Source organism: Anomalospiza imberbis, chromosome 20, assembly GCF_031753505.1.
Source record: "Anomalospiza imberbis isolate Cuckoo-Finch-1a 21T00152 chromosome 20, ASM3175350v1, whole genome shotgun sequence".
NCBI lineage: Eukaryota > Metazoa > Chordata > Aves > Passeriformes > Viduidae > Anomalospiza > Anomalospiza imberbis.
The window spans coordinates 5,886,101-5,910,989 of NC_089700.1; the positions used below are offsets into that span (position 1 = coordinate 5,886,101).

A 24,889-nucleotide genomic window follows, 5' to 3' on the forward strand; every position below is an offset into this window, starting at 1 on the left:
GCAGGGGAGAGTGGGATATGAGAGCTGTGAGAGATCCTTTCCCAAGTGTCTGTTGGTCTTTAGGATGAGAAGCAAAACAAGGTGTATCAGGCCTAAAATTAGCCTCTGACCTAAGATATCTTACTTTAAGCAACTGAGTAGTTTCCAGTTGAGTTCTTTGCTGTTGTCAGATTATTAAGGATCATTTGCCCTTTAACTTCCTGCACAAAATCAATTCTGGCTGCCTAAAAAGCCTGACTGAACTCAGCAAATTATTTGGGACAGCAGGAATGAGAAACTTAAAGTTCCTTAGGTGCTTCAAAGCAAAAAAATGCTGCTCTTTGAATGCCAGGGTTCGTATGGGATGTCAAGAAACTTTCACTGAAATGTCTCTGTGTGAAATTCTGTGGGCACAGGCTCTGAGGTTGAGGAAGTGCCTTAAGCATGAGGCTGTAGGGTTTTTCTTGTTGTTTGTGGCAGAGGTTTAGGTTTGTGTAAATTCCTCAGGAGCTGGCTGATCAAAGCAAAGGAAAGGAAAAACCTGAGCTCCGATTGCTGCCCAGGTAGATGCAAAATGTGAAACTTCCTCCAAGCAGAGATTGGGAGAACTTGGATACGGGGTAGAATTTGGCCCTGGGCTGTAGGAAATGCACTGAAGTTGTATCCAAGTAGAACTTGACCCTCAATATATGGAATATAAGTGTTCTGATAATTAGATAACTACAAAAAATAGAAAAGGTTTCCAGTTTGCTTAATAGGTTGCATCTACATCTAATTAGGGGAGTGAATATTTTCTTGTCTTGTGATTTCCCTTGAGTAGCTGTGAAAATGCCTTTTTTTTTTTCCTATAAGATTGATTCATCACAGAAGGTTATAATTTTTCCAGTGTAGGCTCTGGGAGGGTTGCTCAAGAACTTGCCACGCCATCAGATCAAAATGTCACTAAAACCAAATTACATATCAGACTGTGTTATTTAATACAGTGATGGCAGTTGTAGGTTAAGTTGTTTTAAAGTACAAAGATTGTACTTTTGTGATGTTAAAGCACATCATATGTGTTATCTTCTGGATTAGTCTCAGAAAGTGCCGATAGAAAAGTCATAAACTAGGAAGGGAGAGTTTATAGGCGATAGAATCATTGTAGGTGTTACATGGAATGATAAGGATTAGTCACTGACTGCTTTCTGTGTTTATTGGCTTGTTGCTTTTAGAACTGCCCTTTAATTATTACCCTAATTATCACTTTATCCTTAATTTGAAGTGATTTAAGGGTTCAATGCCAGCACACACCTCCTCCTCAGCCAAAATACCTCTGAGTACAGTGGAGCAGAGTGTGAGGAAAACCCTTCAGCTGCCAGCGAGTGAAAAATGTACCGGGAGAGCAACAAACCGGGGCTGGGGATCCCCTAAAACTAACTGGGTCCCCTAAAACCAGGGCTGGGCTTCCCCAAACTGGGGCTGTGATTCCCCTAAAGGTGACTGGGGGGCTCCAACCCTGAGGCTGGGATCCCCCAAACTGGGGCTGGAGTCTGTCAAAACTGGGGCTTGGGGGTCTCACTAAATCCAAGTGGGCCCCTCCCCAACCCAGAGCTTGGGTACCCCTAAACAAGGCTGGGGATCCCCCAGAACTGAGGCTGGGGTCCCCCCAAATGCAGCTAGATCTCCCCAAACCGGGGCTGGGGTCCCTCAACGTCTGAGTAGGCGTTCCCAAACCGGGGCAGGGTCCCCCCACCCAAATCCCACTTGGTCCCCCCAAACCGAGGCTGGGGAACCCCAAAACCAGAGTGGGTCCCCTATATCTGAGCAGCGGTCCCAAAGCTGGGCAGGGTCCCCCTAAATCCGCCCTGGTCTCCCCGAAGCGGGGCCTGGGGTCCCCCCTCAGCTCAGGGGCCGTGAGGGGGTCCCGGGGCCGCCGCGGCCGCGCATGCGCGGGCGGCGCTGCCCGCCAGGGGGCGTGGCCGCAGCCCCCGGCCCAGGAGGGAGGCGGCGGGAGCAAGATGGCGGCGCGAGTGCTGCTGCGGGGGAGCCTGGCGGGAGCGCCCGCCGCGCCGCGCCTGCAGCCCGGCGCCGGGCTGACCCTCAGGTGAGCCCTGAGGGGGCGACGCGGGCGGGACGGGGCCGCCGGGGGAAGCTGCACGCGGAGCCGGCGCCGCCCGAGCCACCAGGCGCCCCGCCGCGCAGAGCGTCCCCTTCCCAGGCTGGAAATGGCGCCCCGCTCGCGGGGCAGCGGCCGGGCCTGGGGCGGGGAGTGCGAGGCGGCGGGGTGTCCCTCAAGGTCACGGGCCGCAAGGCCGGCCCCTTCCTTCCCTCCTCCGAGTCCGCCCCTGGGTGGGAGGACGGCCGCGCCGCTGGCTCGCCGGGACGAGGCGGCCGCCGGTGCCCGGGCTCAGGGGGCACCGAGCGCCCTTCCCGGCACCGCCGCCTCATCCCCGCCGGGCCCCGCCGCCCTGCATGGACACCCCCGCATGGACAGGGCACCCCACGGCTTTCGGGGTGTCCAGCCGCCCTGCACACGTGTGTTCCCGGCATTAAGATACCTGGATGCTCGCACCGCGCTGTCCCTCCAGGATCGGGGCGTGCAGCCGCTCCGGATCCCAACTCCTCCGAGCAACAGGGTGCGCAGCCAGCAGCGGCTCCTGTCAGCATGCACAGCCCAAAATCCCTGTTTGCCCAGGGCTGGGCTGCGTGACTGCCATCCCGACGTCTTCCTGCCTTCACCATTCACTGTCACGGCTGGCGTTTCCATGCTTCCCATGGGAGCTGGGCTCTGCACCCTTCTCCCGGTGCTAGGGCACACAGAGAGGCACATCCCGCAAGTTTTGGGGTGCAGAAATTTGTATTTCTGTGTGCAGGGGTGCCCGAGGTGCAGACACAAACACACAGAGCTCCTGGGACACCTCCCAGGTGTAGCAAGCAGGCACACGGTGGTGGAAACACAGGAATTCCCAAGCTGGGATGGATCTGCACAGTTTTTCTTCCCTTTTTTTGAAACGGGGAAAGCTGCTGCTTCAAGCCTCAAAAAAGGCAAGACTAAAAGCATCCCTGCAAGCAGCTGTTCAGGGAATATGTTGTGAGGTTTTACCTGCATGTTTTGGGGTTATTTTAGTTTCAAATAAACTTTGTTTAGACCACAGATCAAAAACTGTCAAAGATAGACAAGTTGTTTTTCTTACTCTTCCGGGCAGATTTGGGTTACTACAATATCTAAATACTTAACCTGGCGTGTCCCACCCAGGTTATATTTTGTGCTAAAGCAGGAGCTAAGTGTAAATAAGTGTTTTCCCTGAGATTTTTAATCTGATCTAAGCAAGCTATTCAGTGTTAGCCTTTTGTGTTCAGAGCCCAACCTTTGCAGCAAAAAAGCAAGGCCCACAGTTAATATTTGCAGCTTGAGAGCTTGATCAACTTGTCTTTGACAAGTTCTCAAAGACAAGCTGATGCTCACAGCTGTTGAAAGACCTGAATTCAGTCCCTGCTCCTCTAGAGTAGAGGTACAGATTGCCCCAAAAATTGAACCAGTGATCAATTCAGGGTTTCTTGGTTCAGTGGTATTTTAGGATATTGATTAAAAGTCAGGCCCTTGAATCTCAGTTTGGGTGCAGTGAACATCTGCTTTAATAAACTCAGCCTGTTACCTTTGTTCTGTGTGAGGTGTAGATTTAGTTGTGAGTTGTTAGTCAGTGCTCATGAGGAGCTTTTCAGCTGCTGGGGAAAAGATTTTCCATGCATGTAAAGTATTACTCATGTCATTGTTTTGAAAATTATCCATACCTCCAGTTTTAGGTGCAGTTTAACATTCAAGTCATGAGATTCTCCTAATAGCAAAGAAATTTGCTTTTCGGAGTTAATCCCTGTAGCTCCAACTTGCTCCTGCTGATGGAGTTCACAAAACATCAGGATTATTTCTCTTTCCTCTTCAAAGTTTGCTGCAAACAATGATCCTTGTAAATGAGTTTTCTAAATGTTACTTTGTATAATAAAGGGGAGGGAATGGTTTAAAATGAGAGTTTACAGGTCTGAGTACTGCAGGATTGGGCTTGACTTCTGCGTCCTGGAGCCAGTGAGGGCTTAATTTGGGGGAGCTTTTTAAAACAAAACTTGAATTTCTGGGGTGGGTTTCATCCCTGTGCTCTGAGCTCAGAGAAAGCTCCACTCCAGCAGCAGCCCTATCATGGAATGCCCTTCAAATGCCTGCCCTCAGGAATAGCTGCTTAGCACAGCCACATGTTTGTGTGTGTGCCCAGAGCAGGGAAGGCACCATTTTCAATAAACACACCAAGATTTAGACATTATTTCTTGGTGCTGAAGGTCATCTCAGCTGTGGTTGTTGTTTCTCTGCTGTGCAGTACTTTCCCTCTCCTCCATCCTGCTGCCATGGGCAGAACCAGGTCATTATGTTCTTTTCTGACACTGGGATTAAAAGGTGGATAGTTGTAAGAAACTGCTTTTGTGCAGTACAGGTGTGTCCAGGGGGATATTTTCCCAAAGGAAATTGAGATTTTCTTTCCCTATTTTTTTTTCCTGGTAGAAAGCTTTGGGCTAGAGGTCCAGCTGTCTTCTGGATCCACAAGTCAGTAGTTAAGGGTGAAAAGTTGACATCTGAGATAGGAAAAGGCTGTGATTTCCACCTTAGAAGTAAATATATGTGGTACAAATACCACATTTAATATTTTAGTATTTCAGGAGAAGCTTGTGATAGAATTAATTTTCTTCACTGTGGCTACTATGGAGCTGTCAAAAAAAAGGGCAAATTGAAGGAAGAGAAAGAAGCAAAACCATTTGAGCTTGTCAGACATTGTAGAGGTTCAGTTAAATGCATCAGATTCCTTGTCCTGGTCATCTGGAAAAGAGGAATTCCTTTAACACGTCACTTAAAAAACCACAGTTATCACTTGGTCTGTGTGCTCTGATGTAAAGGGAGGTGACACTATTTTGAAAGGGTACTTGGAGAAGCTGAATAAAGATCAGATAAGAAAAGAGTGGAGATCTTACATTTGGAGACAAGGAAACGTGGATGCTGTACAGAGAGCCTGGCTCTCTGTCCCTGTGTGTTGCTGGAATCTGGAATTGAAATATTTCCTGGCTGGTTATTTCCTACCACTCATCTTCTTTCCCAAATTAGTCTTTCATGCTATTTTTCCTCTTGAAAGACATTTCCCTTTCCCTTTTGTAGAGCTGTCTTTAAGCAGCACAGGAACATATGGCAGTTCCTTTCCCTTTTACACTGTGCACAGTTTTCCTTCTGCACGTTCTTTGCTCTTTTTCACTCCTGACTGTTTACACCAGGCCAGTCCCAGCCCTGGGCAAAACCAATGGGTTAAAAAGAGGATAAATAGGCAGGAGAAGCAGCCATTGCACAGGGAATAACCATGGATAATGTGGATTGTGGGAAATGGGTTTGTAGAGAATTTTTAAAGTTTGATGGAAGATTTTATATACATTAATTGTTACGGTGACAGTGTTAGTACCTTGTGTACTTCACTGTGCACAGCAAATGATGAACAAGGCCATCAGAGAAGTTTTTTTCTGTTCAAGAGAGAGGGGGAAATGCGGGAAATGGATTTGTAGAGAATTCTCAAAGCCTGGCAGAAGGCTCACATAGTGTGCATCCGTTTGCAAACTTTGAGATAAGAAATAATACTGACTTAGAAATACCATAAAATAGAACAGACATTGTTGAGAGAGAAAGGGAACTAAAAGCAAGTTTCAAAGGATGGCCTTGCAAGTAAGACTGGGTACTTTAGAGAAATAGAACTATGAAAGATGCATTGTAGTGGGACACACGAGGGGTAATTTTAGATGATTTGCTTTAAAGCATTTACAGCATGGTGTAGCAAAAGCTGATAGGCCAAGAAACTTAAAATGTAATCATTATTTTATAATATTAATATAATATAATATAATATAATATAATATAATATAATATAATATAATATAATATAATTAATATAATATTATTATATTATATTATATGTAATTCTAATTATATGTAATTAGGCTTATAATGTATTTTAATTAAAAAATAGCTTCTGATTGTGATAGCATGAATTATAACATCATTATAACATTATGTTATATATTAATTATATATTATAATATATTACAATTATATAATTAATTATAACATCATATTATAACATAACATATTGACTCACCCTTCACATGAGATGGAAAATAGAATAAAAGTTTTTAAAACACCTCTCAGTTGCCCCATCATCTCTGGGTCAAAAAAGAGCATAATCCAACAGTGGATAACTGTCTGTGAAATGATAATCTCTAATGTCTAGTGAAATATTATGATAATATCTATATATAATATAGATAATGTAATAATGTCCAGTGAAATGATAAATCTCAGTGGGGATGAGCCACCTCTGCCTTGCTGGGAGAGACTGGGTGGGAGGGTTCAGCAGCCTGCCGGTGTTTGTTGTGCTGTGATCATCTCTGCTGGTGCTTTTACAGTTCCATTCAGTTGCCTGCCCTGCCTGCCCGGTGGCCACGCAGGGGCTCAGGGCCTGTGCTTGTTCCCTGCAGGGGGCTGGGCTCCTCGGCCCGCAGCGCCCGCGAGGACAGCTGGCTGAAATCCCTCTTCGTGCGCAAAGTGGATCCCAGGAAAGACGCCCACTCCAACCTCCTGGCCAAAAGAGAGACCAGCAGCCTGTACAAACTGCAGTGTGAGTGATGGCTCTGTGCTCACAGCACCACTCTCCCTCTGCCCCTGCCTGCCTCACGGCCCTCTTGTTGTTGTTGCAGTTCACAATGTCAAACCTGAATGTCTAGAGGCCTACAACAAGCTCTGGTAAGTGTGGGAGCTCTCTTTTCACCTTTTGGACATGTTGATTTGGCAGATGTCATAGTTATGTCGAGGGGAGGTGACAAAAATCCTGCTTTTTTAGGATTTGGTATTAAATAGATGCTATGGAAGAGCAAAAAGTCCTGTAGTCAGTTCACCCCACCTCCCTCTTGGCGTTGCCATTTCCTGAGCTGCAGCTGAGGATGACTCCTGTCGTGAGAACTTTGGTGACATTTGCTGGAGCAGCTCTCCCCCTTCCCTGAGTGGTCTTAAAGTTCCTGATCCTTGCAGGGAGAGGTGGAATTTTGGCATTCCCACTGCAGCTGCCAGGCTGAGGATGGGTTTTGTCTGCACAATGGAAGGAAAGAGAGATCATTGCTAAATAAAACTACCTCAGTGTTAAACTCAGGTGTTAAAAATGCAGGGGTTGATTTCCTCTCAGCTCATTTATATCCCTCTGCACAAGTCCTGTTGCTGAGCTGCTCCCAAGGAGTTACACAAACCCTTGCATGGGGTGATTCCCTCCAGAGGGAGCAGTACTGGGACAGCTTTCCCAAAAAGTTACAGCTTTAGAACATGTAGGAATTACTCACATTTGAAACTGACTGCATTAAGAGTAAAACTGCAGAAATATTACTCATTTTCTGCCTCCACAATCCCCCCTCTAGAGCCCTGAAAGAACTGTGTTTTTAAATTTGGGGCTGGAGTGAGCCTGGCACCCAGCAGTGCTTTTCTCACTGACAATAAAAATCTTCTCAGCATAATAACACCTTTCTGCAACCAGCTTTGAAGTGTGAGCACAGCAGCTGGGCTGGAGGGAGGGGAGGAAGTCCCAGCTCCCAGTTCATGTCCTCAGCTGTTCCTGGGTGGCTGCACAGCTCATCTGTCACCTCTGTGTTGGGCTGGATAACCCAGAGCTGTTCTCCCTGCTATAGAAGCAAGAAAAGCCACTAGAATTACATTCAATCGAGGTATTTTTAGCTTTTTTTTTGTTTAAAAAATGGATACACAGTAAAGGACAATTAGCATTCAGCCAGCTTGCTGTTTAAAAGCTGAATATAAACATGTCCAATTATGCAAGACAGGGAATCACTTCTCTGCAGTATTTCATGAGCTGCCTGAATGCGAGTGAGAGCAGAGATTTCTGTTTTCAAGGAAAGAGACAAACGGCAAAGAAAGAAACTGCTGACAGCAGTCAGATGAAGTATCTGTGGTTAGATTGATTCTTTCCAAAGCAAATTGAAGTATTTCAGGCAAGGAGACAACTTGAATAAAGTAATAAACAAAATTAAGCCTCTCTGAATATCCCTCCTTTCTCTCCCTAAAGAAAAAAAAAAAAGAACAGGTTAATTCTGTGTCAAATCAAAATGAGGATTAGTCATCATCATCACCAGGTATTAATAAATAATGTAATGAAGACAATTACAAGAATAATTCATTAATCACTGTGGTTAAGGAGCCCTTCTGAAGAATTAGGGACAGATTTTTTTTAAACGTGTTCAGTGGGCATTTTTTCTCTAATTTGCACAATATATGGTAGAATTATGCAATAATTTCCCATTTCTCTTCAAAGCTGCCTTTCCAGGATCTCATTCTGCTTTGCAAAAATGAACTGGTGGTGAAATATCCTTGAGAATATCCTTGGAGAGTCATTTTATCATATTATTTACACTGGCTAGTGAGAAAATGTTGAGGTACAAATTGGTAATGAGATTTGCTCAAGGTTGTCTGGAAAGTCAGTGGCAGAATCCAGAGGAAAACTCATCTCCAATGACTCCCAGCCACAGCCCAGCCTACTTTTTATTCCCTGATACTGTGCAGAGACTCATTGCCTGTGAGCCAAACTGAGGAAGAAGGGTAATTATTCAGGGAAAAATAGAAAAGGCAGAGTTCAACCAGACTAATTGACTTCCTCATCAAGGCACAGTGCAGGGAAAGCTGTCTTGACTGAGTCAGCAATCAGCAAAACTTAATTTCCTCATGCTAATATGGGCCACTTGTAAAGTCTGAAAGAGTGTTAGAAATCCTGGGAAGAGTCAGACAGGAATTTTGTGTTGGAGGTATTTTTTAGGCAGTCCCACTGTTCATGAGTCGCCTCAAAGTAAGAGCACTTCCTGAAATAAAAGGCAATACTGTGAGCTACAGCCATCATTTCATTTATCAAATTATTTCTATTCCTTCAGCTCAGCAGTTGTAACTGGTTTAGAAGAGCTTTCATATTTCTGAGTTCCCCCCTTGAGGGGAGCTTTTCCTCAAGCAAAGACAAGCTTTTCCTTCAAGCAAAGAAAAGCTTTTCCTCAAACAAATCACCCACGTAGGCTGAGTTTTCAGTGAGAAATTCTGATATTTGTTTTCCTGATGTGTTGGATAACCTTTTAGACAGACATAATTATTTAGATACACGTAATTTATTGCATCCAAAGATACAGTAAATGTTATATATTACAGAAATGTTACAGATCTTTGTTATAGATTTCTAAAAAATGGTAACACTCACCTTAATTCTCCATGGGGGTGTAGCCACCTTCCCCCTGCATTGCAGAATTTGCTGTTTCAGCTTTCTCCTCTGCAAAATAAAGCTTGTGAATGTTCCTAGCATGATGCTGTGTTATACATTTATCAACTGTGGCCTCCCTGAAGGCAATGCAACCCAGTCTCTGTGTGTTCCTTGTTTTCAAGTCAAGAGGTGCTGCCAAAGATTCATGAAGAAAAACACTACCCTTGTGCTCTGGTGGGGACTTGGAACACGTGGTACGGAGAGCAAGATCAGGCTGGTAGGAGATAGAAGTACAACCCAATGTAAACCCATGTGCTTGGCAGGTTTCTTCTTTTTAAATCATCTCTGCTGACACCCAAACCCCTGTGTGCAGTGAGGGGGGTGTGTGCATCACTCCTCAGCTGTGTTAAATGTGCACTGCTTGCTTTTGTCCTGCTGGGTTGGGCAGCAGAGCCTTCATTCCTTCAGTTTTGTCTCGCTGTTGATGTATTTTCATGTTTTCCAGGTGGTGATGGTTGGTAAAATTAACAGGTTTTGGGGATATATTTGTAAAATACAGTCCTGTGGGCACAGCTCCTGAATTTTTCTGGGTGACTCTTGCAAAGCCAAGAGTTTGTCCCTCCTTGGGCATTATAAAAGCTTTGCTCAGCCTTTCAGGCTGTAATTGCTGTATGATAATGAATTGCAAATCATTCCAAGCCATCTGCATTGTAAACTTAACATTAAACTTTACTGGGGGAAAGTAAAAATCTTTCTGTTCATGTTCATACAAGGATACTGCCTAACTATGAAAACAAACTGGAGCTAGACATGACTGAAGAGCTGCTACAGAGGTAACTCCAAAGAGCCCAGTGTAGAGAGAAAACCTGAGAAATGCCCTGGGAATTGGAAGGAATGGGAAGCCACAGATCCAAATCCATAGAGGTTCAGTGAGAGCTGTGCCAGGCTCAGCGCTGTGGCTTCCTAATTAAAAAATAAACTCCTGCACACATCAATTCTCCCTGCACTGCCAGCATATTGCAATATTGACACTGAACAAATGCAGAGAATTAACAGCAGATGAATCAAACAATGTCTGAGACCAGCCCTGGAAGTTGAAGGGGAATTGGGGAATGAGGACAATTGAAATGGGAATTCCTCAGGCAAGTCCCAGTGGCTGCTTTTGGAACAGATGAACGCAGGCTGGATCTGTCACTGCATCCCCTGCCTGCCTTGGAAATGTTCTTGCAACACTGGAATAAAGCAGATTCCAGTGGGTTTGACTTGTTCAGTGCTGTGTTAATATCAGGTGGATCCATCAAATCTGCCCTGGGGGTGAGGCAGCAGGAGCAGGAGGAGAAATCTGCTCTCCCAGGGAGGTGCCCCCCATCAGCCTGTGGAAAAGGCACAGAGCTGCTTAAGAGGGTAGAAAATAGGTTTTCTTTTTCTGTGAGGTGAAATTATTGTCTTTCTATACTAAATGCTTGTAAATATATCTTTCTGTGATTTTTTAAAGGGGTTTATTCTGATTTATTAAAGAGTGAATGCTTTGAAAAAAATATAGATACAAACATTGGTACTGGATTTTTTTATAGGAGAAAGCCCAGCAAATGTTCAGTTTTCTTCTGCTTTTATTCATGTTGAGCTCAGAAATAACATTTGCATCGTTTTTCATGTCCTACAGAAAGTGTCTTGCTTGTGTGCTGGAGTAATTTACTGAACTGAAAATCTGCCCCTCTACTGCTCTTAGATGAAATTGGTACAAAGCATGTTTTTGGAACTAAGTCATGCTCTTCAGCTGAATCTTAATTTCAATAACAGCCATGACAAGTCATCACATCCTACTAGCATGGCAACAAAAAGTCCTTTCAGAAATTCCCCTGTCACCCTCAGAGTAAATGGCAAAATTTTCCAAGAGAACCCCTTTCAAAAAGCAGATGATTCCATTATCCCTAAAATAATCCAATGTGTAGTGCTTTTATTAATGAAAATCTAGTTTCAAATTTGCTGCCTGGTTTCTATTTTTGTGTTATTTTGTAGTGTGAAGAGCATTTTATAGTGTGATTTTTCCATCAGATTTACCACTGGTCTGGGACATCCCTGAAAAAACTGACATTTTTCTCTGTTTCAGTTCATTTGTGGAGATATGAGGGAGGTTACCCAGCTCTCAATGAGGTCATGAGCAAACTTCGTCAAAATAAGGTAAAAAATACTGATTTTGTTACTCAGAAGAGAGCAAAGAACAGGCAGAGCAAATAAAAAAATGCAGATTTAGATACCAAAGTGTCTCATCCCTTCCTGTACAAGCCCAGAAACCTCTTAGAGAAAGGATTTATTGTCACATTCATGTTTCATTCCTGAATACTTCACCTGTAAATCCTTGGAATTCTCAGATTCACCAGGGAGAATTCAGATTCCTTTCAGGATTTCACTGTCCCACAAGCCTGATAGCATTTAAAAAACCCCAATCTAAGCCACATCTGGTGTCCTGCTGTTTGTTGTTGCAGAATTTGACCCGTTTGCTCTGTTATTTTTTAGGAATTCACAGAATTCCGTAAGGAGAGGGGTAACATGCTCCTGTCCCGTAAGAACCAGCTCCTGCTGGAGTTCAGCTTCTGGAATGAACCTGTTCCCAGAGATGGCCCTAATATTTATGAACTGAGATCCTACCAACTCAGAGTAAGTCCAAATTTTATTTCTTTCTGATTTTTGAAGCTCTCTGTTGTCCTAAAACCTTTGGTAGGTTTTTATGGCAAACAGAGGTTATGTGAAAAATCTGGTTTTTATCCAAGCTGGTTTCTGAGTCAGGGCTGCTCTCAGAGTGTGGGGTCTGAAGTGAAGGCAGGCTCCAACAAGACCCTGATAATCTGCAGGGCTGAAACCCTGTGGTTGCTTTGAGGGATGATGCTTCAGAGATGACTAAGAGGTGGTAAACAGAGCAATTAGAGATGATTTTAATATTCTTATCACTCACGGGAAGGGATTGTGTTAATACAGGGTGGTTTCCATACAGAAAGGGTGTGAAAATTGTATAATATTTAGTTTTAAACTGCAGCTTTAACAGTGTGCTTTGTTTCTGCAGCCTGGAACAATGATTGAATGGGGCAATTACTGGTAAGTGTTAATTAATTAAGGTAAGTGTTGCCTTCAGCCCCGGGGTGCTCCTGGTTGAGAGGTGCAAGTGTAGAAAAAGCAGGGCAGGAGGTGCCAGGGGGGCACCAAAGCCCCAGTTAAGGGGCTGCTGCTGCACTTGCACCCCCGGCTGGACAATCCTGTGACCCTCTGAGGGCAAAAGAAAAGGAATTTTGTACACAAACAACCCTCTGTGGTTTGGCTTTGCTTCCCAAAACACTTTTAGTTTGCTGCAAAAATCCTGGATTTTCAGCAGAAAGCTGCTTGGGAAGAGTGGCACTTCTTCTGGGAGACTTGGTTCATCTTTCCCAGACCACTTTCAGCTGAAATCTTGGCTGCTTGGGCTTTCAAAGTCCAGTTGCTTCTTGAAAAGCTGCTGAGCAGCACATTTGTATTTTAATATATGGGTTAGAAGTATTTGAGACAGTTTTCTATTGATTATATACTTGTGGTTTTGTCTTACTTTTAACCAGTGTAAGCTTATTTCATTTTACACTCACTGTCCTTGCAATTCTAGTGGTTGGTAGTTAAACATTTTGGAGTATTTTCAATTATTTGCACAAAGGTGAATTAGATTTTCAGACTTGTCATTTATATAATTTTTTTCAATTACAGTCATTTGAACAATCGAATTTAGGGGTTTTTTTTAATAAAATAGGCACATCTCTACTGGTTAGAAAATCTGTTTTATGAGATACAACAAGAGAAATATTTATCTTAATTTATGCAAAGATCTGCATTAATAAAAAGTTGTATTCCACTACCACAAAATCTGTGAAAAATTAATATGGCAAAGCTGACATGACTAAAACTTAAGGATTTAGTTATAAAACCTGCTATAAAAGGCCACTTTACACTGTCCCAGCAATTATCATTATCCTGAATTTGGCTGAAAAATGATTAATACAAAATGTAGTCAAAATGCAGCCTCCAATTTTAATGCATCCTAACAAGACACAGAGGTAAATCTTAATTACTTATTGCTGAAAACAAGCATAGTGCAGCTTTTTTCTTACTTCTAATTGCTGAAGTGCACAGCAAATGCAGTTTAACATTCCAGCTTCCCTTCCACTGTTTTTTTTCCCCATTTTCCAATGTTTTTTCCCATTTTCCAATGTTTTTTTCCCATTTTCCCTGATTTCCTGCCCAGAGGTGCAGGCTCTGATGTCTCTTTGCTCCCCTGCAGGGCTCGTGCAATTCGGTTCCGACAGGACAGCAATGAAGCAGTTGGGGGATTTTTCTCCCAGATTGGACAGCTCTACATGGTCCATCACCTCTGGGGTAAATTCCTCTTCTCTGCTTTCTTCTCCCACTGAGCCAACCCAGGCACTTTGCCCAGGAGGAAATATTTTTACAAAAGGCAAAGGAAATGTCTTGAAAGTTGGGGTTTACTTTTTTTTCTTTTCCCAATTTTTTAATTTCTTAATTTGCTGATTTTTTTTTTTAACTTGTGTGTAGGAAATGAACATTTCCTGGTTTGTTCTGTTTCTCCCACAGATTCTGCTGTCCCTTTCTCATTAGGAGCTCAGTGTTTGCTCTCAGTCCCACAGCCATGACCCTGCTGTCCCAGCTCATGCCTGAAATCTGGTTTTTTACAGTTTCATTTCAAGCCTCACATTCACCACACCTGCAGAAAGGAAAGTCAGGCATTTATTTCCATTCCTGCATGGAGGTGTTTAGGCTCTCTCTGTACATGAATATTCATAATCACCGTAGGATTTTTTCAACTTGAAAAACAATAATTAGTTAGAAATGACTCAGTTTTTAATCATATCCCAACAATCCAGAATTTTATCTTTCAGCAATCTGGCAGCCCTCATGTAGGGCTGTGCCCCTGCATTATCTTACCTGTGCCCAGGTATTTTCTGTCTTCCCCAGCTCCTTCTGTTTGTGCTGCTCTGGGAGCTTTTCCTTCTGGCAGAGAACTCCTGATTTTTTTCCTTCCTGCTGTTCCCAGCCTCCTAATTCCTCCTTGGAATTCTTTTAAGGGATCTCTTCCTGTGCAGAAGGGAAAGGAGTCACTTTGTGCTTGTTTTCCCAGCTTACAAAGACCTGCAAACCAGGGAAGATATAAGGAATGCAGCGTGGCACAAACCTGGCTGGGATGAACTGGTTTATTACACAGGTAACCCATTAACTTCTCTGGAATGCTGGGCCAGACTTTGGGCTGTGCCATCCTCTCTGCTCCTCAGCACATCCCACTGGGGGAAAAAGTTTTGTATCTCAGGGGGAAATGTGTGTCTGTGTCAGTTTTTAGTCTGTAAAGGAGCAGAGGGACATTGCACTGAGCTGTAAATTGAATTTTGCAGCTGGTTGTACATGGAAAAGTTGCCCAAGTGCTAAAAAATACCTGCATTAATACTGAAGTTTTGCAGCAGCATTTCTGTGGAATGTGGAAGAACAGATTTATGTAAATGCTTGTCCAAAGATTTAGGGAGCCAGGAGTGAAATTTACCTTTATATTAAATGATTACTTGGAATATTTAATGAAATACAGGAGCCTTCTTAAATGCATTGCTGGGAAAAGGGAATTTAGACTTTGGAACAAAAAGCCAGGAGATCTTTGAGATCAAAGAAAGCTGTCACAACAAAACTCCCAGAGGTGTGCCAAGCATGTTAGATTTGGGTTCCACAGGGCACATTTCAAAGGAAGTTACACCACAAAAATGTAGGATCACTTCCATTTTGGTGAAAAGAATGGAAATATTTGTCTTCAAACGAGCAGAGAGATGATATTAAAATCATTTTTTCCCACAACCACCGTGCTAGAGGGATGGTTACTGAATGTGCTGGACTCTGTCAGTGAAATTAAAACCTCTCTCCATTTTTTTCAGTGCCCCTTATTCAGGAGATGGAGTCCAGAATCATGATACCCTTGAAGATTTCTCCACTTCAGTAAAGTCACTGATTTTCTTGTGCCTACATAGATGAAGTGACAAGTTTTTGTCTTAATTTATGGTATACACTGTATATCATAGTCTGAAATATAAAAGTACTGTATTGAGCTTATAAAAGAGACCTCTTTTCTTCAGAACCCACGACCTTCTGCTCTTAGGGGAAAAAAAAAACACGAAACAACAAGACTGTGATTAAAAGGTTGGTGAATTGAAAACAAGTCCAGATCTGTGGGCCAGGTCCCCAGGGAATGTGTGACCTACAGGATTTGAAATCTCCTGCTCCACAGGCACTGCCCAGAGCTCAGGAACAGCATTGCTGTGAGCATTTAATGACTGCAGCTCTCCAAAACAAACGTGGGAGTGAAATGAGAAGCTCTGGAGAAATGAGAATTTCATTTCAAATTGTGAAACGAGCAGCTCTGGGGTTGCTGTGAAATCACCCCTGGCTGGTGGAGCAGGCCTGAAATCAGCAAATCTCCATTTCCAAGCAGGCAGTCATTAATTTGGGATAATCCTGTGTGGCAAGGGATGGATTTTGGACAGCAAGGGGCATTGCAGGGTCTCTGAGCACACATTTGTGTGGAACCTCCCCCTGGAATGAATCCCACGCAGGGTGAGCCACGCTTCCCCCACAGCCACTGCCTGAACACCCTGCAGGGAATCAATCCACTCCGAAGCATTTCCCTCCCCAAACAGCTCCAAAATCTGGGAAAAGGGGTTGAATTTAATAAGCAGTGCTGGTTCAGACTCAGAGGGGGGCTGCAGTCCCCGTGGCTGGGTTGGTGTGTGAAGCTGGGGTTGGCATTTCTGTGTACCATGGTGTCCAGTTCTGTTTTGGTTTCACTTTTAGGCTAGATTGTATCCACACTTTTTGGTGTCTGCAACGATGTGAACATCCTGTAAGTGACAATAATATTCTCTCTCTCTCTCTCAAGTGGCTCCAAGAATCAGTGTAACATACTGAATGTACAAATCAGTTCTGAATGTCCAGTTTGTACATTTCAAGAAGTTTTCAGGAAGAACATATCAGTCAATAAAAACCTTTTAATTTTCACTTTTTGCTGGCATCTCCTGTGTATTGTACCACTTGTGTTTTCTCTCCTCTTGCAGTGTTTAGTATGGAAAACTTAGAATATTTCAGATTAATTAACCCATATCACTTCTCTGGGTTGGGGACAGCATTTCCCATTTTCTGCTCTCCTTCTCCAAAGTGAATTTATAATCTCTCCATCACATCCCATTCTGCTGAGTGTTCTAGAGGCTCTGAGTGCTGTGGTGATAAATACAAAACACTTCTGTTGATTTTTCTCCAGAAATTATGCTTCATTTTTCAGGTGTGGTTTCTTTCCTACATACATGAAATACACTGCCCTCGTGCCTCCCCTTGAACAAAGTCAATATTTGATCTGGTTCTTGTCTGGTTTTATATTTTCCTCCTGTTGCCAAGCGATGATGGGATTTTACTGAGTCACATTCTGTGCTGTATCAGCTTGAAGTTGCTCAGTGGGCCAAGGAAATCATTTGAGCTGATCCTCCTTGGAAATCAGCCCTGAGCAGTGGTATCACCTGGGGCTGCCATTTTCCCAGACTTCTGGGGCTACTCTTCAGCTGCAGAAGGAAAAAAGGGGTGCTAATATCACCTTCCAATCCTTTTTATCTCCACCAGCATCTTCCCAGATTTCTTTTCCCTGGAGAATTGTTCTTGTAACTCCTACCCAGCAATCTCAACCAGAGACAAACAGCAAAAAACATTTTTGGTGCTACAGGATTTTTTGTGTTCGATGCAATCCATGTTTTTTACCTTCACCAGGAATTAAATTCTGCTTGACACTGCTCTTGTTGTCCAAAGACCACAAAGTTTTGCCTGTTTAAGGAATCAGAGGAGTAGCTGGGTGCAATATCACAGAGTGCAGGTCCCTCACCCACTGCCAGGATCTGAATTCCCCCTGGAATTCTGAATTCCCCCTGCCCTGATGTGTTATGGATGAGCCTCCCCTCATTCTGAGCTTCCTGCTCGTGCTCTGGCTGCCCTCAGGGAGAGATGAAACAGATAAAACTTGTTATTTCACCTGCAGCTAAAGCAGTTCCTGTTGTTTTCCTTACAGATAACAGTGTAAACTCCAAGGAAATGGGTAATGCCAGTCTTCCCTTGGCTTCCCTTTGCCTGAGCTTGGTTTTCCCTGCTTCTGTGAACACTCTTGGGATTTTCCCTCTTGATTCCATGGCTGAGTTCAAGTTTTCCTTAGGTGAGCAACCCTTCAGCATTTCTTAGAGCACAACTGCTGCAGTTCAGAACTGAAGTCACTTCCCAGATGTTGAAAAGTGGGGGAGCAGTGTCTGGAAGGGCCTCTGGCAAATCTCAGCTCTTGTTCCACTGCAATGACACAATTAAAACTCAGGTTTCATTGTCCTGGAGAAGGCTGCAAGCTGTCCCTTATGCAAATACATAATTTAAAGCAATTCTACCTCAGTGAATAATCACATAAAAAGCCTTTTTATGAAGGCTGGTGGTCAAAAGACCCACCTGGAGCCCAGGTGCTCCCTGTGTGACCTGTGCTGCTCCCCAGACTTTGCCCCTCTGTGCTGGGATGTGTCTGGGCGAGTCTGTGACACTGAAACTTTCCTCACCCTGCTCTATTCCCTGCTGGGAATTTTCCACTATTTCACAGACAAAACAGCTGAGCCTCTCCCTGAGCTCAGCAGTGCTCCTGCTGCCTCCTGGGCTAGAGGTCAGCCTCGATATTTGCCCAGTGGAAGGGGAGGGGGGCATTTTTTTTTTCCCAAGCCAGTGTGACCTAAAGAGCTGTTGTGAAATCCCTGGCACAGCCCCACGTTTCCATAGTGCCCCGACTGGCAGCAGCTCCTGCTGTGAATGTTAACATCCCTTCCAGGGCTCCTGCCTGGCACTGGGGGAACTGCAGAGCCCTGAGCCATGTCCCGGTGCCTGCAGCTCCAGCTCCAGCTCCATGGCAGATTTATTCCATAAAAAACAGCAAACAAACTCCTGAACTCCTAACTGTGGGATTGCACAGGGGAAAAGTGGGAGCAGAAACACTTCAGAGGTGCCCTGCTCGTGCAGCCTTGCCTGAACAGAAGCAGGATTGTCCAGGAGCTGCCCTGGGAGCTGGCTGGGACTTTCCTCAGGAGGAATTTCAAAGAGCCCATCTTGAACACTCCCAGAAGTTGTGGGGAACACTGCCAGCCATTGTCTGCTTGGCTTTTGTGGGGTTTGCTGACGCCTCTGCAGATCCTCTGGGGCTCTCACGTGTCTGCCTTGCTCCAAAAACCATCACAAGTTTGGTTCTGGATTTGTTTGCTTTTAACCCTTCTACTTCTCTACTATTTAAATGCTGTTGTAACTTCAAGGCAAAAACATTTGGCAGCATCACTGAGAGCTGCATCCCTTACTCTGGGCTGTGGCAACTCCTCTGTCCCCCATCTCCTCCTCACAGAATGAACAGAACCAGGATTTGCTTTAATTGTTGGTGATGCTTTAACAATTGGACAGCAGCTGTCGTGTGGCACCTTGGTTTAATCATCGTAAATGAAGGAAATTCAGTGCTAATTGTGAAAAGCAGTGATTATTATGAGACAATGTGAAATTTTGGAGGGTAGGGACATCATTTGTTTTTGTTCCAGCCAGAAATATGTGGTGGGGTGAAAGAGAATTGCCACACTTCAGTTTCTGGAAAAATACTGGGGCTCTTTATAGGCACTTAGAAGATAAAAACCTCAGCAGATATTAAATGTTTTTATATTAAATCATGTCATATTTACCCATCTTTCTCCTGTGTGTTGTGGGGATTGAAGGAAGGGGCAGGTGTGATGTATTTTAACATTGGTAAAGCTTTTCACATCCTCACAGGTGAGATTCTTAAAAGCCAGGGAAAAAAAAGTCCCACAATGTGAAAAACACTCGGGAGAGTTGTCAGCATTTACCAGGTGTGTTCTCTTGGATCAGACACTAAAGAGACTCCTTAAAAAACCAGGATCCATCAGCTGGAGCTCAGAGGAGTTCTAAGAACAGGTCAGGCTTAACTCTGGCAGAGTTTAGGGGTGGTTAATCCACACTGGAGGCAGAGGGAGGGACTGAAGTTTCCCAGAATTTCCTTTAAAAGTTGATGAATTCACTCCCATCCCATTACAGCTGGTGGGGGTGGGTTGGTAAATGAATAAAACATTCCACAAACACTGGGACCACTTTCCAAAATCAGCAGTTTGGAATTTGGAATATTTTGATGAAGGATGGGAACCACTGTGTCCCTCACCTGGAAATGATTCTTGGCCAGGGATGAACACTGCATCTCAGATTTCCATGCAGCTCCTGTCCCAGACAGGTTGAGTAACTGATGTTGAGTAATAGATGACACCACAGGTTCTCTTTATGAATCTGAATGAAATCAGAGCTATTTAGGGATGTTTTTGACCTGTTCACTGATTACCTGCTGCTGAGATTCTGTGCAGGGAAAGGTTCTTGCCCAACTGCAGCCTGAATGACATTATTATTATTGCTATTATTGTTGTTATTGTTATTATTATTATTACTGTTACTGTTATTGATTAGGCAAAGTTCTTGTTTGTGGCCTTGTTCTATCTTTGTCATCCAAAATAAGTAGAGGCGTTACTGATGAAACAACAGATGTGCAATATTGACCAGCAGATAATCCCTTAAGGTATTTTTAACTTTATATTTTCTATGTTTGGTCTTCTCTTGGAAGTAAATAATTTATTTCTTCCACCATAGGAAAACTTTATAAAAAACTTTACCCATTTTCATTCCAACCTATTTCAGTAACATGGTGCCATTTGCCACACGAGCCAGAGTGGAAGGTTCCCAACCCCCAGAATCATTGAAAACTGCAGCCCACGAGTTTGCAAACAAATAAATGTTTAATGGCATTGTATAATGGATTTACAGGTGTTAAATAGATTATTTTACAGGAGGATTTATCGCTCTTCCAGCTCCTTTAGCAATTCATCAAAGTGGGTGATGTACCACTTTGCTTTCTCCTTGACTTGCTTTCTGACTACATTGCCTCCAAATCCAATGAAGCAATCCTGGAAAAACACAAGGAATGGGCACATGGATTATTGCATGGAACGAACAGAGTTCTCAGTAATTAAGTTTGTTTTTCAGATTGGGTTTTAAAATCCCTGCCCTGTTTTCCTTTGCATGTTCATTTTTCAGATTTATTAACGATTAATTCTGCAGCATTTTGTTTATTGGGGTTTTTCTCAGTGCCTTGTAGCTTCCAGATTGTTCAGATGTGAGATTTTACTGAGAATTTGATGTAAATGTGATGCAATTCCATTCAAGAGCAAGCAAACATTGGCTCATGCACGAGCATCCCACAATTACCCCTCTCCTGTTTATCTTACCTCTGCTTGCCTCAGCTGAGAGATACCAAAAGCAAACTTTAACCCTGTCCTCAATCATTAACCAGAGCAATCATCATTTCTACATCTCACAAAACCCCCTGCAGTGAAAGTTTAAAATTTCCACTGCAGGTTTTTTTTCTTGTTTTTTTTTTTTTTGCCTTGAGGTGGGAAGCATTAAACAAATCCTGAGCAGTTTTGGGGTACTGGGGGACTTTTGTGTGGGGAAAGGAGCTGAAGGGGAGATGGAATTAAAATCTCTCCCTGGTACATGAACATTTATAAAAGTTGTCTTTCTTGTCATTTTTTTTATTAAAGAATCCAAACCTCACTCTTGTTTTTGCCCCAAGGATTTGCTCAGAAGGAATTTGGGATTTCTGTAATACTCACTCCAGGAGGGCAGGCTTCCATGTCTGTAGCTCCATCTCCAATCATGACCACTTTCTTGAAATGGAACTGTTCTTTCAGATGAGTGATAACCTTTCCCTTCCCCCCTGATTCAGCTGTTGGTTGTGTTTCATCAAATCCTGCATATTCTCCTAGAAAACAGTGGAAGGACAAGTTGAAAATACAGCAGATATGGAAATGAAGGAAGATCTCTGCCTGTGGTCTTGACTTCATTGCATGCAGTCCTGTAAAACTCACAGCACAGCATCCCAAATCAATCATTCCAAGGTAACTTTAGACTGGGATTTCACCCAAGTCTTCAGTGGGGGGATTTTCAAAGAAAAATAGAGACATTTTCAGAGAAAACCAGAAACCTGTGTGGGCAGTGCTACCAATCCATTCCCAGGCACTCTGGTGTGAACATCCCAAAAGCAGCACCCAGGATGGTGCAGAGAGTGAGTAGGAAACCCTGAGTAAGAACAACCTCAGCACCTACAGCTCTGCTGGGGCACTCCAGCTTCAAATCCAGAGCAGCTCTGCTCCAGAGCCCCAGAGCCCTGGAAAGGGAGGGTTGTGAGAGCAGCTCAGGCCATGGACTCTTTAACTTGAAGGAGAGGAGAAAATGAAACTCTGCTCTCAACAGCTGTAACAAGTTTTACCTTTGGCACAGCTTGCAATTAAAAAGTAACTGCAGCTCTATTTCTAACATTGAGCATGCCCCGAGCTGGGTTTTGGTAAGGTTTTGTAATTTTCCTCCATGGAATTAGCTGGATTGGTAACAGGACAGTGCCTGCAGCCCAGTATCAGAGAGGTGGAACCAGGAAAGTGCCATTAATTAGCAGAGAGAGGAGGTTGGAGGGGGCTCTCACCGTTGAAGTAAAACTTGAGCCTGTTGGCGAAGACGTTTGCTGTGGGAATGTTCAGCTGCAGGGCCACGTGTTCCACAATGCTCTGGAAGCCCCCCGAGACCAAGAACACCTGAACCCCTCGTTGGTGGAGTCTGCTCACCAGCTCCCTAAGAGACAGCACAAAAGACAAATAAATCCTTCCTAAGCCAGGCTTTGTGCTATTCCAGCTTGGTTTGGGTGTGTGCTGCTCCCAGCTCCATCCATCTCTGCTGCCCAAAGCTTTTCCCTCTTTGTTTGTGCACACACCTGGCTGGCAAGAGCTGGACAAAACCATCATTTCATTCTTCAAAACCAAGCACTCCCTAAAACTGTTTTCTTTCCACTTTCACTTCAGTTCCCTTGAACAAGTGAGAGCGGATCCAGTTCAAAATTTCTTTTCTGAAGTGAAACAACAGCAAGAAAATGAATCTGGAATGCAGCAAAAAGCAGGGAATGAGATAAAACCACTGCTCCAAAATGCTGAATGGGCTGAAAAGTGCAAAGTGCAAATGCTTTCTAGCTCAGAGTTGGTTCACCAGATGCTGGACGTTGATGCCATCTGCAGAAGAGGTCACCAGCTACAGAAAAGGAATCAAAAAAAGAAGTTTGTGACCCCAGTTCATGCCTGCAGGACTTGAAGGCAGTGCAAAGTTTTGGGGATTTGGCTCTGGAGGCAGAAGATCAGCCTGCAGCAAGGGGAGCAGGGGAAGGGGTGGCAGGAACAGCAGAAACACTAGAGACTGAAAAGCGAAGGAGAGGCTTAAAGCAGGACCCAGAAAAAGAGGGAGAAAGGGAAGGAATGAAAAGGAGGAAGAAAGAGGAGGAATGAAAAGGAGGAAGAAAGGGAAGGAATGAAAAGGAGGAAGAAAGAGGAGGAATGAAAAGGAGGAAGAAAGAGGAGGAATGAAAAGGAGGAAGAAAAGGAAGGAATGAAAAGGAAAATCACATGATCCTGAACAAGGAAGCAATGTTCTCTTTGTAGTTACCTCTAGCTGTCTTCTACAGAAGAAAAGATATAATACAAGCACAGGATCATCTAAAACTCCTTTTATATGTTAAAAATATTTTAGACTTGAAGTTATGGTCAGATTTTGTAGTAAAGAAATTCTTTTCAATAGATAGAAACAATTTGAATAGGGAAAAAATCCCCAGAGCTTTTCAGTTGAAATAGTTCATGTTCATTCCAAACCTCAGGAATACACATATTTATGTGTGTTTGCTTTAATTTTCATGTTTTAGGGACTTCAGAATGGGTAGCTCTGAGCAGTGGATCCCCTAAACTGAGCCAGGGGTGTGCCTGCACTGAACAGAGTCAGAGAGAGGCAACAGAGCTGCAGAATAGACCAAATTTAAGGAGGTATTAAATCTCTTCCCAGTCCCATCACCCCTGAAAAAAACAGTGGTTGAACAGATTCTTTTCCATTCCCATTTAATCCTCAAGCCAGGATTTGAACTTGGCAGCCAAGGTGCCAGTTAATATCTAAGAATCTTTGCTTTTTCCATGGATGCTTAACCACCAGCCATGGAGTCAGGCTCCTGATCCAAGCTCTGTACACGCCCAGCAGGGAGATGGAGCAGGAAGGCAACACAAACCAGCTCTGTGGCCTCACAGCATCACTAATGGCACAGAATTTGGTTTATTTATTCCATCTGCTTCCTGAATACTTAAAAAAAAAAAAAATTAAATTCTTCTTACCTTATTCCTGGAGTTAGCTGAGGGGGGTTGTCAGATATTAATTTCTGCACTTGTTCATAGGAGGGCCGGATGAGACCTAACCGTGCTGTGAGAGCTGCCTTGAATGTCACAGTGCCACCCATGGCTCTGCGGGTCCTGAGGGACAGCCAAAAAATCAAATCAGGGACATTTCACCAGCTGGGGCTTCTCCCAACAACAGAGCATTAACGAGGAATGACAAGGAACCAGGTAAGAGAGGTTATGCTGAACCCAAAGATTGGTGGCTAGGAGATCTCCATGGATGGGAGAACCAGTGGAGCAAAGGAAAACGGCTCCATTCCCTCTGTGATGCCATACTGGGACCATATTCCTGAGCTGAATCTAACAGAGATTCTGCTAAAAGCTTCAGCATCTGCTGTTTCCCAGCCTCGGCCTCAGCAATGGGTTGGGAGTGCTGTCCTCTCTCCTCCATCTCATGGTAAGGTTTCCTCGTTCAGAACAGGGTTTGGTAATGCTCAGCCAGGTTTAATGGTGAGGGCTGCTTTTAGTCTATCAAAATTACCACTAGAGAGTTTATTCCAGGATAGTTTTGTTGGGTGGCCTCACAATTCCCAAACCAAGTCACTTCATCCTGCATTAATTCCACTTACTACCCAACCCCTTTACAACGTGCAGTCATCTACAACAGAACCAAACCACCGTAAAGGACAAATCCATGATCACAGATTAATCCTCCATGGCTCACTTTGCCTGGCCCCGTGGGAGCTCCCCCAGCCATACGTACATCTCTGCCACGGCGTCCCCAACCCCGCAGAACTTGGCCAGCTCGTCGATGCCCTCCTCCCTGATGACGGTGCTGTCCACGTCGAAGCACACGGCGTCGGCGCTGCGGAAGATCTCCTTCAGCTCCATCAGGGACGCCATCCTTTTGGGAGCCTTCTTACTGTGAGGGAACAAGATGAAGTCTTTCTCTGAGTGGGAGTAGTGCACTGTTTCCTGAGCCATTGGTGCTGCTGCTCTGGCGCGGGCGAGAAGGGCCGAGCGCAGGCGGCTCACGGCTTTTATCCCGGGGGGAATGGTGGTGGAGGTCTGGCTCAGCTGCTGATTTGCTCCCGGCTGTTGCTGCCTACTGATGGTCACCTCGTGCTCCAGGTGGGCCGTGGAGCCCTGGGCTGCTGCTGATTTGTTCCCTGCTGCCTCAGCCCATTTGTGGGTTCAAGGTTGTAATCCTTGGCATTGGCTGAGGCACCAGGCTGCCAAGAGGTGTGTGGGGTTGCAGGGCTCTGT

General features: G+C 44.2%; 2 protein-coding genes and 1 long non-coding RNA gene across 3 annotated transcripts; 1 reads left to right on the forward strand and 2 right to left on the reverse strand.

Moving 5' to 3' along the window:
* Positions 1–1,912: 1,912 nt before the first annotated feature.
* Positions 1,913–16,331, forward strand: NIPSNAP2 (nipsnap homolog 2). The gene is made up of 10 exons (XM_068210326.1): positions 1,913–2,062; positions 6,514–6,653; positions 6,733–6,778; positions 9,452–9,546; positions 11,380–11,450; positions 11,787–11,927; positions 12,331–12,362; positions 13,567–13,661; positions 14,422–14,505; positions 15,215–16,331. Exons 1-10 carry the CDS (start codon positions 1,977–1,979, stop codon positions 15,277–15,279), a joined length of 855 nt encoding a protein of 284 aa, XP_068066427.1. The 5' UTR covers positions 1,913–1,976; the 3' UTR covers positions 15,280–16,331.
* On the reverse strand, positions 9,055–14,518 carry LOC137485698 (uncharacterized). The gene is made up of 2 exons (XR_011005428.1): positions 14,229–14,518; positions 9,055–9,338 (listed from the first exon to the last, which is right to left on the reverse strand). It is a non-coding gene; the product is annotated as an uncharacterized lncRNA (long non-coding RNA).
* Positions 16,332–20,148: 3,817 nt separating the features above from the next.
* Positions 20,149–24,714, reverse strand: PSPH (phosphoserine phosphatase). The gene is made up of 5 exons (XM_068210328.1): positions 24,387–24,714; positions 23,624–23,758; positions 21,910–22,055; positions 21,044–21,192; positions 20,149–20,335 (listed from the first exon to the last, which is right to left on the reverse strand). The coding sequence occupies exons 1-5, from the start codon at positions 24,605–24,607 to the stop codon at positions 20,225–20,227; spliced, it is 762 nt and encodes a 253-aa protein (XP_068066429.1). The 5' UTR covers positions 24,608–24,714; the 3' UTR covers positions 20,149–20,224.
* Between the last annotated feature and the right edge of the window lie 175 nt (positions 24,715–24,889).

Excerpts from the sequence above, each read along its gene's own strand:
- PSPH (XM_068210328.1), bottom strand. The coding sequence starts at position 24,607 with ATGGCTCAGGAAACAGTGCACTACTCCCACTCAGAGAAAGACTTCATC. Across the intron at positions 21,193-21,909 it reads GCTCAAGTTTTACTTCAACG|GAGAATATGCAGGATTTGAT; the intron begins GTGAGAGCCCCC and ends ACTGTTTTCTAG. Across the intron at positions 20,336-21,043 it reads TGGAAGCCTGCCCTCCTGGA|GATTGCTTCATTGGATTTGG; the intron begins GTGAGTATTACA and ends GTGTTTTTCCAG.
- NIPSNAP2 (XM_068210326.1), top strand. The coding sequence starts at position 1,977 with ATGGCGGCGCGAGTGCTGCTGCGGGGGAGCCTGGCGGGAGCGCCCGCC. Across the intron at positions 11,928-12,330 it reads TGAGATCCTACCAACTCAGA|CCTGGAACAATGATTGAATG; the intron begins GTAAGTCCAAAT and ends TTGTTTCTGCAG. Across the intron at positions 13,662-14,421 it reads CATGGTCCATCACCTCTGGG|CTTACAAAGACCTGCAAACC; the intron begins GTAAATTCCTCT and ends TTGTTTTCCCAG.